Raw genomic sequence first — 13946 nt, forward strand, 5'->3', positions numbered from 1 at the left:
AATATTGAGAAGCAAAGCAGCTAGTAAGCTTGATCTTTATTAAAACTGTTGCAACAGGGCTCTCACTCACCACACGCAGGAGGGAGGAGGAGCCCAGAACAATGGCGTACAAGCCCTTGTACAGTGGTACCTCTACTTACGAATAACTCTACTTACGAATGTTTCTACTTACAAACGGAGCTCTGTTCGCCATCTTGTATGCAGTTTAGATAGGATTTTTTCTACTTACGAATTTTTAGATAGGGTTGCTTCAACTTACAATTTTTTTCTCCCAATGCATTCCTATGGGATTCGACTTACAAATTTTTTCGACTTACGAATGTGCGTTCGGAATGCATTAAATTCGTAAGTAGAGGTACCACTGTATACTCTTTGAAATTGCCACCCTGTAAGCTGGTGTTGCTGTGGGTTAAACCACAGAGCCTAGGACTTGCTGATCAAAAGGTCGGTGGTTTGAATCCCCGCGACGGGGTGAGCTTCCGTTGCTTGGTCCCTGCTCCTGCCAACCTAGCAGTTCAAAAGCATGTCAAAGTGGAAGTAGATAAATAGGTACCACTCCAGCGGGAAGTTTGTCAGAAGCGGCTTTGTCATGCTTGGCCACATGACCTGGAAGCTGTACGCCAGCTCCCTCGGCCAATAACGCGAGATGAGCGCCGCAACCCCAGAGTCGGTCACGACTGGACCTAATGGTCAGGGATCCCTTTACCTTTACCTTTAAGCTTAGAGGCCACCCCCCAATACATCATACATAGATCAAAGAAGGGGCGGTCTACAGCAGAAATCCTGTTTGCCAGAATACCTGATAATAGTCACTGATTGTATTACCTGGACAGCTCATTCTTTTGTGATGGTAAAAACTTTAATTCCTGAATCCAGGGCACAGGCTCACCCTATTCATACACACATATGCCCTTAAGACAGGTAAGCAGAAGACAATGAAGAGGCTTTCCCATTTCCTTCCTCCTTGCAGAGAAATATTTGAGGTCACTGTGAGAGTCAAAATGGTTTGGGAGAGTCAAAATGACTCCAGGATTGTTCTCCTGTACTATTTCAGACACGTGGTTTATATACTTATGCATGTGTTTGCCACGTACATTTATGAACGCTTGTTTTATATTTGGGACCTTAGAAGTCTTATACGTAACACCTAGCCTAAAACCTAGGATTGCTCACTAGCGGTCTAGAAAAGGGGTCTGTTTGAACGTGACATTCAGATCGTGTCTCTCTATACTTTTCGTGGCTCTGTGTTTCGTGTATCGTCACTAGACATCACGATTGCCCTCGAGAAAGATGTCCGTTCTTTCCTCAGTGTGACCTCCTAAGTCCTGGTCTCGTCGTTAAAAGTCCTGGAAGAAAGATGGACGGCGAGGGTAAGGCGGCATCTCTATAAGTTCCGACTGGGGTGAAACACGGGAGAGACTGGAGACGCTTGATTTTTGTCTCTGAGCAACGCTGTCCTATACAAAGATGGCGATGATATCGCTTTCCAGGGGGAGGGGTGACGTAGCGCACAAAATAAAATGGCGGTCTTGACGTCTGAAAGAGCCCGAATATTGCTCTTGATTGGGCGTTTTCCCTGCGGGGGGGGGGACTGCGGAAGTAGCTCTGCGTGCCGCCGGAAGTTGGTGATGGTGCCTGGTGGATCTGACCTCGTTGCGGACAGACCTTCTCCATGCGGGCCGGGAGTGTGAGTCGATTTGCATATGCTAATATATATTGATACATTTAAATATTTGCAGGTTGTCGGTGGCCGTTAGGGATGCTTCATCATAGAGAACAACGCCCGTTGTGCGTATGCTAATTTATGCAAATAATTGTCACTTGTTTGTGTGAATTAGTCACCGGGTTAGGAATAAGCAGGTTTTTTCCCCTGTGCCCTTATTCCATCATTTCCCTAAATATCTCAAGGTGATCACATGGCTGACCCACCCCACCCCCAGTGAGGGGTTGTCACAACACCCCTGTGAGGTAGGCTTGAGCAAGAGAAAATGGCTCAAGATCAGCCAGAGTGTCAGTGGCTGAAGGGGGATTTGAACTCAAGCCTTATGGCTTCCAAGTCCAATTATTGTGTCACTGTTACCACTCTATTCTAATAGGATTTCGGGATTTTCATATGGGCTTAACTTGGACAGATAGATCTGTTATATTTGCTTTGCAGAATCTTATGATTTCTTTGTAAGAGCTTGGTGTAGAAATGATGGTTAGTAAGACAAAAATATTTTGTCACTGATATCCCATCATTCCTTCCAAATTGCTCTAAGTGGCATATGGAATTATCTCTCCTCTCATCCTCTCAACAACCCTACGAGGCTGAGAGGGACTGGCCCAGAATTACCCAGTGAGCATCATTGCTGAGCTGGGTGGGATTTGAGCCTGAGAGTTCAGTAATAGTTTCCTATCTCTATTATGGGCTAACTGAAAGTCATTTTTCTGTTTATCGTCAATTTGATGTGGAGGTTTCAGTCTCTGGCTTCTTCTTCTTGTTGTTGTTCAAACAGGGTCCTTCACACAAAGCAACTGACAGACACCCTTCAAAGAAGCTAAAATGTGAAAAGAAAAGCCTGGCCAAACTGGAGATACAAGGAGCCAATTTCTGTGCGAGCAGCAGCCACCTTCTCTTCCCAAAAGAGACTGCCGATAAAGCCACCTCGGGTGTGAAGTTTCCGCACCTCAAGATGATGCTGCAAAGCGAAGGGAAGGAGGTTCCTCAGACGGCTGAAGAGATGCTGGAGGCTGAAGATGATGGCCCCTGCTTGAAGCCATCCGCGCCAGGTGCGGATGGCAAAGCCCTCTTCCAGCCCCGTGTCCAGATTGTGGAGGAAGAGAACGAGGAAGAAGAAGAGGAAGAGGAGAGCTGTGGAGCTCAGTTGTCGGATGACTCTGAGATGGAGCCAGAGGAGCTGAGTCAAGGGTTCAAGTTGGACAACAGCATCTTCTTGAACGAGGACAGCAACCAGCCACTGCCAGTAGACCGATTCTTTGGCAGTGTGGCATTTATGCAGGTAAAGGAAGGGGGTCAGCAGAAGGAAGCCTGGGGTTACGGCTGCAACCCAAATCCCACTCATTTAGGAGTAAGCCCCCGTATTATTATTTATTATTATTTTATTTAACGTATGTCCTGCCCATAATAAACCAGAGAAAGCAAAACAATTTAAAAAAATAAAAACATTTAAAAACAGTCACATAGTGATCACAGCTAATAATTTCAAGGGTGCCCAAAAGATAGGTCTTTGTAGGACGTCTGAGACAACTAATAAATTTGGGTGAGGGAGCTTTTTGGCTCCTTATTAAGATCTAGTCTCATGAGCTAAATTTTAAGTGTGGGTGAGGTTGCCCACCTGTCATTCACTTAACTGCTCCCTTTTTTTGATGGAAATGAATGCTTTATGTCTGCTTGACACTGAAGGGCTGAGGGAGACATAAAGTAGTGTTCAATGCTAGTCCTACTCGTAGTAGTTCCATTGAATGGTTATCTTAGGGTAATTAATTTCAGTAGATCTACTCATGATTGACGTAGCTGAATACAACCAAGAGATAATTATTTTCTTGTTTTACTATAAATGTTGTTGATTTATCAAGTTATTTGTTTTTATTTGCCTGGTCCTCATAAATCAGCAGAATGAAAGAGATGCCAAAGAGTTTCATTGCAGTTCAGCAGCTTGTAGCTCCATTTCTAACTTTTATTTTTCTTAGGAAATTAAAAAGTAAATTCAGTTTGTAATCATTGGCTGAATAAATTGCATTTTTCGTATATCAAACATGATAATTTAATGGCAAACCAATTTATACAAAGTGATTTTTGATCCCCCTCCCTAATTTTATGTTTTTCCTGGGGAGGGGGAACAGTTCTTTTCCACAGCTTTACAATTTCCAGAAACTTTACATGTCTAATCAGTTGTCCCAGGTGTTCATACATGCTAGGAATAACAACATGGTACCTTCCTGATGCTGTTGGACTACAATTCCCATGATCCCATGCTGGCTGGGGCTGATGGGAGCTGGAGTCACACAGGGCCCTGAGTGGTCTGTCTGAAGCAACCGTGGCCCATGCATTAAGACTGCTCTTGGCTTGTTCCTTTCCTAGGACCTCCCAGCCCATCCTCTCTCCCGGGCGTCTGCCAGCAGGCGAGAGCTAAGAAAGGGACACTTCATAGCCAAGGAAGATGATGACGATGAAAAGGAAGAAGTCGCTTGAGCACCGAGCACTGACCCGGTCACCTTCAGTAGCTGCCATTTCTCTTTCCCTGATGCAAATGTGCATCTCACCACCGTTGTTACATCTTCTAGAGAAGTGCATCTTCTTTTTTGAAAAAGTTAACCCTCCCAGTGCAGATGTTGGAGGCAACGTCACAGACTGCATGCGAGACAAAGCCAGAAAGTCAGCAGAAAGTTTGACAGCACTTGTTATGAACAGCTCCTGACTCCCAGAAGGGTGAGAAGAGCAAACAGTTCCCAGAAGGAGCATGTGTATGGGAAACAAGTCAGTATCTTGATTCCTGTGAGAATGCAAGCTTGGAAGGTGGGAGTTGTGGGGTCACTTGGCAACTTCCTGCAGGCTCAGGGGTTGCACCAGCAAGCTTGGGAGGAGAGTTTGCAGGATCTCTCGGGCACAGTGAGAGATGCTAGCCCCAGTATGAATGAATATCCCCTCCAGCCTCCTTTTCCAAAGAGGTAACGATCCGCTTTGCCTACAGTATTTCTTGCACTGCTGATCACCCAGGTTGCGAGGCAGCGGCCTGGAACGGCAGAAGCTTAGTAGAGAACTAATTAAAAACGATTTATAGAGCCCTTAAGTCGTGTTAGTTCATGTTGCAAAGCGGCTGATGCCAGAGAAGAGAAATCCGCTCTCTGGATTTTGGGAACGGAAGACTGTCGGATAGTTCCCAAATGACAGTGTTATTTGTGTTGGCAGGATTTTATTTAATTGTTGTTGCACATGAAGAAAACACAGCATGGAGGAGCGGTGCAGAAATTGAGGAGCCACAGGGCTAAGCTGGGCAGCCGGGGGGGGGGGGGTTACCAAATTTTCTACCTCAAGGAAGCTTCTACCCCAGTTGATCTGGCACAGAAGCCACCCTAGACTGTTGCAGAGGATTTGGAGAAATAATAGAAGAACCCTGATGGATAATAGATGTGTCATCTAATCCAGCTTTCCAAATGTTGTGAGCTCTTTAAGTTCCCAGTAAACACCCAGCAAGGGCTCAGGAATGATGGGAATTGTAGTCCAACAGTTAGAGAGCAACAGGCTGGGGAAGGCTGCTCTGTTCAAATGTCTTACAGCAGCAAGTTGGATGCCTCCAAACAGGCATCCAGAAACAACGGCATTCTCGCACTGTTTAGTTCCTCTTAGTTGTTTTAGCTAATTACAGCAGATAATCCTTTCCTCCACTAATCTGTCTAGCTCTTTATAGTAAGTTGGGCTAACCTGCATCCTTCCAGATGTTCCTGGACTCCGAGCATACTTGACAATTGCTTGTACAAACAAGCTGAATTGGGAGCTGGAGTCCCAATATTTGGAGGGCTTCAGGATAACCTCCCCTGATTTATAGTCAAATTGAAAGGAAACCACTTCTGTTTCCTCCCCCCCCCCCCTTAAAAGTAATTTTGACCCCGGTCGCTCTAAGCATTATCCTACACTGCTTAGAGAACCATAGTTGTCTGTGTGACATCACAATGCTCATTGCATTAATCCCTGTCTTCCTTTCTATTTGCATGGCTAGCAACCAACATTTTGCATGCGATACACTCCTGGTGTCATGGACTTGTTGGACGCAGAGGAATGGTGGGAGGGACCAGCTGGGAAATCCCCAAGGGAAGAAGGCTCAGAGCCAGGGGATTGGTGGGACAACAATGAGGGAGAAGACTGGGAGGAGGTGGTGTGGGAAGCTGAAGAGGTAACAGGCCTTGGTGAGAAGGGCGAGTTGGTGTGGGGGGGAGCACACAGTTGTCCTAAATGTGTAGGACTTGTTTCTGAACAGACATGCTTAGGACTCTGCTAGACAGGAGAGCTAGATACGCTACAAAAATAAAATCAGGGCTTTACAGGCTCTGGGCTTGAAATGAAGGATTCCAGCATATGTGATTGGTTTCTTATTTTTCATGTTCCGTTCTGCAGTTTGTCTGCAGCACTGCAGGATAAGCCAGGCTGAAAAAGGCACAGAAAGCATAAGGCAGTGAGGCCATTTTCTGTTTCTACTACTTGATTTTGGGCTTCCGCCACATATAGGTAAAATAACTCATATAGGTAAACAATGAGCCTTCCATTTAAACATTGCAAAATCCCCATAGGATGTGGAGAAGAATCCATTGTTTGACTTGGGTGACGGCATGGGCCCTGGACAATAGGCACCCACATCAGGGAAATCAATGGAGTCGCCAGCATTAGGGAGTTCAAAAACGTGTGCCCTTCCTCCTGATGGAGACAGGCACGTGGAACTGATGCAGAATGTGGAGGAAGTTCGGAGGTCAAGGGCCAAGAAGGCATTGGGACTCCACAAAATAAAGGCTCGTCAGCCAGACCACCCACCCAAGTGCTCAGGAAAAAGTTACATCAGCCCACAACTTAGAAGTCAGTCCCTTGGCAAATGGGGGGCGGGTGTCACTTCCAGATCTTGAAGGCCCCTTTCCGTTTTCGGTAGATCTTGGTTTTGTCACAGCTGAGGTTGTGGTAGGCTTTCTTGTGGCAGGCAATGTGCACCAGTTTCAGATTATGGACGGTAAACAGCAGCTGGTAGAAGTATTCCCAGTTCACTTCCCTGCTGTCTCGGCCCTTTACAGCTTCTGCTAACGTCGGGAGGACCGTCCGCTTCTTCTCGATTCTGAAATGGAAAGCAAGCCCTAGGGATGTTAATGTCTAGAGCCCTTTTCAGAATTTGGCAACAAGCAAATGTTTCCTGGGGACCCAAGGCAGTGCACATTCTGTGCAAACCCAGGGGAAATGGCAGAATTCTGAGTCCTGAATCTCAGGGCTGTTGCTTTTCAAGTTCGTTTTAAAGTCACATCCATTGCCCCACCCAGCATTGTAATGTGGCCCCCAGAAGGCTGCCTGCTTAGCAACCCAAACTCAGAAGAAATCAGGCTGCCTTCCGGTGCCTTTTGCCTTTCCAAAATGGCAGGAAATGCCCGTTCAGATATTGCACCTGTACCTACACGTGGTCGAGGTTCCAGGTGCTAAAGAGGACTCTGCTCTCTTTGTTCCCATACGGATTGATGGAGTGTTGGCTAGGGCAGTTTTCTGCATCAAAAGGGCCCTACAGAAAGACGACAGCATGAAATTATTATTATTATTATTATTATTATTATTATTATTATTATTATTATTATTATTTATACCCTGCCCATCTGGCTGGGTTTCCCCAGCCATTCTGGGCAGCTTACAGCATATTTTAAAACATCAAACCAAATAAAAACCAAAGCGGGGATACATAAATTTACATAAAAATAAGTAAGTTTAAATAAATCTCTGCAAGGGAACAGGGTGTCATGGAATGAGGATCATCACAGCTCCCTCCTGTGCCCTTGTGAAGCAGGTTTGGCTGAGAGGCAGCAACTCTCAGCAAGCTTTGAGGCCAAGTGGAGGAATCTGAACCCTGGTCTCCCGAGTCCTAAACCCTAAGGGAGTGGTTTTCAATCAGTGTGCCGTGGCACCCTGGGATGCCTTGAATGATGCTCAGGGGTGCCACAGGTTTATATTAAACAATATCTCCTCACCCACATTCCTGAACATTCCCACACAGGTAACACTGGCCTCTGACCCTCCCTCCTGATGCCCTCTCACATCTCTGCCTCCCAAAGGCTTCCATAGCTGCTTGCTGCAGCCCTGGCTGCAAGCTCCACAGGTGAGTGGTGCCTCTGGGGCTGGCCTGGGGCCTTGGAGTAAGCAAGCAAGCAAGCAGGTGAGGGAGCCCAGCCAGCCAATCCGCCATCCTTTGCTGTTGGGAATGGGCAGACAAGTCCCAGGCCCCTGTGGGGCAATGTGAGGAGGTACCTCTCTTTGAGGGGACAGCTAAGAGACCAGGTACAGTGGCAGCAACTGCCCGGAGGACTCTCAAGAAGAGGGGAGAGGAAAGGAGGCTGAGGGGACACTCCACAAGGGAGGGTGTTTGAAAAAGCATGAGAGGCTGCCAGCTCTGCAGGCAAGAGGTGACATAGCCGGGCTTCTGAGCCCTACAGGGGTGCCACACAAAGAATGGAGTTGGTCCATGGAGACGTGAACTCAAAAAAGTTTAAAACCTCTGCCCTAAGGAATGCAACCAAGAACTAAGCCAGTTGGGACGCTGCAAGGGCCTATCCAGCTCTGCCCAGCCCTACAAAGGGAAGCTTGGAGGCCAGGTTTCAGTCAGAGGCTGAAGAGAGAATCCTGCCAAGGGTAGTGCCTGCTCTGTCTCCATCTCTGTCCCACTCACGCTGCTGCCATCGGAGGTTCACCTCTTGCCCGCTGTGGATTCCGTTCCCACTCTTCTGAACTGTTTCAGTTGCTGCTTCTGAAACACAATCCTTGCCTGTCCCTGCGTTGGACCCCAAAGAACTAGGACAGGCATCCCCAAACTTCGGCCCTCCAGATGTTTTGGACTACAATTCCCATCATCCCTGACCACTGGTCCTGTTAGCTAGGGATCATGGGAGTTGTAGGCCAAAACATCTGGAGGGCCACAGTTTGGGGATGCCTGAACTAGGACCTCATTTCCCCCAGACATGGGGGTCTGAAGCCCATCAGAACCTGTTAAAAGGGGTCCTTAAGGGTATGGCTTGAACATGCGGGTGAATCTGCTGACCTCATCTGACTGTTGGTGGCCAGTCTTTTTCTTGGTTGTTTTGGAACTCTATATTGGACTGGAGAACATGTGGCCCTCCAAGCCTCTCCATCTGGCCCCCTGATTTCTGCTCAGACAACACCCCTCTTGAGTCCTGCTCTGCACCCTCCTTGAGCATTTTTGTCTGGCTGAACTGCGTCCTTGAACTATGATAAGGCCTCTTGCTTGCCTGGATGGAGGGGGAAGGGGGAAGTCTGGCCTACTAGTATACGGCCTCCCGAACGTAACTTAGGAGGGAATGTGGCCCTCTGCCTGGAAAATGTTCCCCATCATAGAATCTTAGAGTTGGAAGAGACCACAAGGGCCATCCAGTCCAACCCCCTGCCAAGCAGGAAACACCATCAAAGCATTGCTCCAAAGAAGGAGACTCCACCACACCCCTTGGTAGCAAATTCCACTGCCGAACAGCTCTTACTGTCAGGATGTTCTTCCTAATGTTCTTTCCTGTAGTTTGAATCCATTGCTCCGTGTCTGCTTCTCTGGAGTAGCAGAAAACAACCTTTCTCCCTCCTCTATATGACATCATTTTATATATATGAACAGGCTATAATATCACCCCTTAACCTTCTCCAGGCTAAACATACCCAGCTCCCTAAGCCGTTCCTCATAAGGCATTGTTTCCAGGCCTTGGACCATTTTGGTTGCCCTCTTCTGGACACGTTCCAGCTTGCCAGTATCCTTCTTGAACTGTGGTGCCCAGAACTGGACACAGTACTCCAGGTGAGGTCTGACCAGAGCAGAATACAGTGGCACTATTACTTCCCTTGATCTAGATGCTATACGCCTATTGATGCAGCACAGAATTGCATTGGCTTTTTTAGCTGCTGCCCTATATCTGTTAGAACTCTTTTTCTGAAGACAACCAGGTATGGACACAAAGTTTTGCAACGCCAGAAACTTGTTTGAAACTTACTTGACAAGAGAACCAGCCTTCTGGCGTGCAAAGGCAGACCTTCTTGTCTTCTCTCCTGTCAAAATAACAGCCATTGTACCTCTCTGACTTTAATTTCAACAGCATCTCTTCTGCAATCTCTTTGAATTTGGCTTGGACGGCCGGGTGGAGTGCGGAAGCGTAGTTGCCGACCTTTATTTAAAACGATACAAACAAAGCTGTGGCTTATTCATGTATTTGAGGATTCCTACCCTATGTTTTGGCTCAATGGGTCTTCAAGGTGGCTCACAAATGCATTGGATGGTATTCAACTAAGTTTTACTCAGAGGTGACCCATTGAAATGAATGGGTCCAGTTTAGTCATGTTCATTCACTACACTTGTGGTTTTAAAATTTTGTGTGTGTAATCAGACAGTCCTGTGTCCAGTAGGGTCCCCTACTATGTAACTCCCCAGGAACTTCCCATTTTTAATCATTATAATACTGTTTAAATATGACCTTTAAAACTTATTAGCTGCTTCCATATGGCCCTCACTGTGATAACTGATGCATCTAAAAGGTGTCCTATGGGCTGCATCAAACATGCATTACCTCTTTCATGTAACCTCGGATCCTGCTCTCGCAGCTGTAGCGCATATAACTGGACTTCGTCTTAAAGCGAGATTCAACCCCTAGGAGAGAGGGAGAAAACCCCATTAACCTCCTACAAGCTTGTATAAAATAGGCCCTTCTTCTGAAAGCAGTTCTGAAGCTCTGAAGTCTTTTTAATACCCAAGGTGTGAGGCGAAGAACCCCTATTTGATCTTACTCCTGTACAGGCAGTGTGGTGTAGTGGTTAGAATCTCAGACTATGTATTTCAGGCCTTTGGCTCAAGATCATGTCGCTATCTCAACATGAGCTGAGATTGGGAGATGTGCAGGAATCAATGCTTTGTGTTGGGCTTCCTCTTCCGAGGGGCTTTGGACACACCCAAAGTGGAACAGACTCCCTTCAAGGTAGGGGAATCTCCTTCCTTGGAGGTTTCTAAAGAGGTTGGGTGGCCATCTGTCAGGGATTCTTTAGCTGTAATTCTTGCAATGCAGGGGGTTGAACTAGATGACCCTTCGGGGTGCCGCTCAACTCTGTGATTATATGAAAAGTGTAATGTTTAGCAAAGAATAAGAAGAAAAATACAACCCTCCTTAAGGGGCATGTCAGCACTGAGGCAGATCTCACCTTCGAACCATTTCCAGTCTTCCTCTCTGCTTTCCCCTGAAATATTTTCACTGAGAGTCTGAATGAGGTCAGCCAGCAGCTTCCGTCTCTTGGGGGCTTCCTCGTCAGAGAGCAGCCCCTGAGCTGCGCGAATAATATCGTCCGTTCGGCTGGAAAAAGCATCAAGAAACCGCTGGATCTCGCTCACATCTGCAAGGTTGTTAGAGTGGGGGGAGGGTGCGTGCAAAATTATTCAGGGTTGCCCGTTCTTGCTTTAATCAAGATAATATTTTACATTATTATTAATGGGAGTGAAAATAATCAGTAATGAGTATTAATTTTTAATCAGTATTCACAGCAATAATGAAACACTTAACATTTGCAAGAAGCTCTCAAGCATTCAAAGCATTTCACTTGCAATATCTGACTGTAATCTGCATGCATCAAACCTGGATTTATCTGAGTCAATGCGGTTATATTTGTGTTGCAACCAATTACAGTAATTCATGAAAGGAAGGGAAGAAAGAGAAAAAAATATCCTTCATACAAAAGTCTCTCAGCGAGTTTGACGTGACCCTTAAAAATGTGCATGCTCACCAACAACGGAAATTTCCCAGTTAACAACATTATTTTATAATTTACTTATTTCATAAAACGCATACAATTTTGCGATATCTGTTGACTGGGTTATGTGCGCACATTCAAAATGCATGAGGACGGTAGATGTTTTCAGGCGGCAGAATAGAACAAAACTCCCTGTCCTACTCACAGCCATGCCAGCTCTCTCCTGGGGGTAGCAAGATGAGTTCTGAATGGTCTGGAACATGCTGAAAATAACCTTCCGTCACCTCTGTGCCATCCTCATATAAGCACAGCCGGCAGTCAGTGTAAGGGAGCTGTTGGGAAGGTGACACAAGGCACATGAAGTCAGGGCAGCTGTCACAAAACAGAGGAAGATTCCCCCGCCAGCCCTCTCCGCAGACCAACTTTTATTCTTTTCTTATACTTATGTCTTGCCTTTCTTCCGCCATAGAACCCAAGGTGGTGTGTAAGTTGTCTCCCATCCAGTCCTCAGTCCCCAACCTGCTTAGCTTCGGCAAGGAGGTGGCCTCATCCTAGCCAGAGCACTGGGGTTCTGTTCAGATGCCACCCTAAACCATGGGTAAGAGAGTTCACTTGCTCTAAACTAGTGCTTCCCAAACGTGGGTCCCCAGCTATTTTGGACTACAATTCCAATCATCCCTGACCAGAGGTCCTGCTAGCTAGGGATGGTGGGAGTTGTAGACCAAAAACTGTGGAGACCCAAGTTTGGGGAGCACTACCCCACTTCACTGGATTAAAGCAGGGGGTTGGACTACATGACCCTCGGATTCCCTTCCAACTCCAGTTCTGTGATTCTATTGACAAGCAACTTCGGCACCTGCAGTTCCACTTGATTTCCGCGGCGGTCCTAAAGCCCGCTGTATACCCAACCACCTCAACTGCACCTGCAGGAAGGCGCAGGCCTTGGAGAGCAACTCCTTCAGGCTCCTTGCCGCCACTCCGAATTTCCGATCGCTGCCGAGGCTACGGATTTTGAACGCTTTGGGTGCCATCGCGCCGCAGACGGGGCTCGAACCCACAGGTCCTGCCTTCCGGGTCTCGGCCCCGAAAGGAGCAGGGCTCTGATTAGTCGACAGAAGGGCTTGTCAAGCGTTAGGACCCGCCTCTGTCCTCCTTAAAGGAATAGGACGTTATTTGTATTGGTCAAAATCGATCCGCGACCGGTAAGAAAAGGTTTAAGGAAATTATTCCTTGGCTCCTTTGAAGACAAGGCTTCCTTAGCAACAAATACAGTACTTCTTTACTTAAGCTGGCAAGTCTGTTTTATTCGTTTTCTTTAAGCCGCATGCGCAAAAGGGCGTTTCCCACCTCAATAAAAACGGCCGGGCTTGGCCATTCCCAATGCGCATGTTCACTCCTTTGCCGCAAGCTTTCGCCATGTTAGCTTAGGGAGTGGTGCAGCCCTTCAACGCATGCGTGGAAATGTATTTTGGGCATGATCAAAGGCTCCGCCCCCAGCTGGTCATAGAGATAGAATTGTGGAGTCGTACTGCCAAGTACACTTTCTCGGACCTTTTAAATGCAATGCGCGGGCTGAGTTATGGATGCTCCTTATGAATTGCTTCATCCCAAAGTCAGAAAATATTTATTGTAGGTCCCCCATTATCACTATATATATTTTTTGTTCACACAACAACCCCGTGAGGTAGATCAGCCTGAGAAGTAATGCCTTGACTGTTCAGTGTATGAGTATCATTCATAACTAAGTGGGAATCTTTCCCGTCCCACCATCCCTGGAGGGCAAAGGGGGAGGGAGGCTGGTGTAAAGGTCAAGTGTAAACATAAGATTAGATCTGGCCCCTGTGAGGACAAGTACTGGACAAGAGGGGCCACTGGCCTGATCCACCAGGCTCTTTTTTTCTTTCTATGTTGACAACGAGCACCCATAGCAAAGCGCTGGAGCATATGCTTTGCACTTCAAATGTCCCAAAGAATATCATTGCTTCTGCTTGAGAAACATGTAAAAAATTGAGGTGGTTTAAGAGCAGACAGCTAATAACTCAGATCCCTATTAATTTGATATCGATACGGCAGTTGGTTTCTATTTAAATTTGCTGCCACTGAAAATGTTACTTTCCTTACGTAGTATCTGGGGCTTGATTTCTCCCCGTTCCTTCCCCTCCAGCAAAAGGTGGTGGTGTGGGGAATAATCAGGCGGACTTCTGCTAGATTAGTATTGTTATAAGCAGTATTTATTTATTTTAGCCTGAGTCCGGTGTACATGCCTAAAGCTCTGAAGCAAGGATTGTCTCCAAACTGAAGCCTTTCGTGTATGTGTGAATGTGTGCATGTGTTGATCGTTAGACTGTGTACACCCTTAGAAATTTGACTAAAAAATAAATAAATAGCGGGAAATAAATGGTTCTTAATAAATAAAATGAGTACATTACCATAACTGAATTATTATTATTATTATTATTATTATTATTATTATTATTATTAT

At 46.4% G+C, this 13946-nt stretch overlaps 2 protein-coding genes across 3 annotated transcripts; one reads left to right on the top strand and one right to left on the bottom strand.

Annotated features, from left to right (window-relative positions):
• The first annotated feature begins 1336 nt into the window (after positions 1-1336).
• C6H1orf174 (chromosome 6 C1orf174 homolog) lies at positions 1337-4793 on the top strand. The gene is made up of 3 exons (XM_035119969.3): positions 1337-1687; positions 2499-3002; positions 4085-4793. Exons 1-3 carry the CDS (start codon positions 1673-1675, stop codon positions 4193-4195), a joined length of 630 nt encoding a protein of 209 aa, XP_034975860.2. The 5' UTR covers positions 1337-1672; the 3' UTR covers positions 4196-4793.
• Positions 4794-6082: 1289 nt separating this feature from the next.
• Positions 6083-12740, bottom strand: DFFB (DNA fragmentation factor subunit beta). 2 transcript variants are annotated; one of them, XM_035119967.3, is made up of 7 exons: positions 12388-12740; positions 11670-11796; positions 10922-11110; positions 10297-10376; positions 9727-9897; positions 7150-7250; positions 6083-6818 (listed from the first exon to the last, which is right to left on the bottom strand). In XM_035119967.3, the coding sequence occupies exons 1-7, from the start codon at positions 12493-12495 to the stop codon at positions 6599-6601; spliced, it is 996 nt and encodes a 331-aa protein (XP_034975858.2). In that variant the 5' UTR covers positions 12496-12740; the 3' UTR covers positions 6083-6598. The 2 variants fall into 2 exon arrangements, with proteins under 2 accessions (XP_034975858.2, XP_088527916.1); XM_088671790.1 differs by lacking the exon at positions 9727-9897 and having other exon boundaries at positions 12388-12629.
• Positions 12741-13946: the final 1206 nt, after the last annotated feature.

The sequence above is a fragment of the Zootoca vivipara genome, chromosome 6 (assembly GCF_965207765.1).
Source record: "Zootoca vivipara chromosome 6, rZooViv2.hap1.1, whole genome shotgun sequence".
NCBI classification, from domain to species: Eukaryota; Metazoa; Chordata; class Lepidosauria; order Squamata; family Lacertidae; genus Zootoca; species Zootoca vivipara.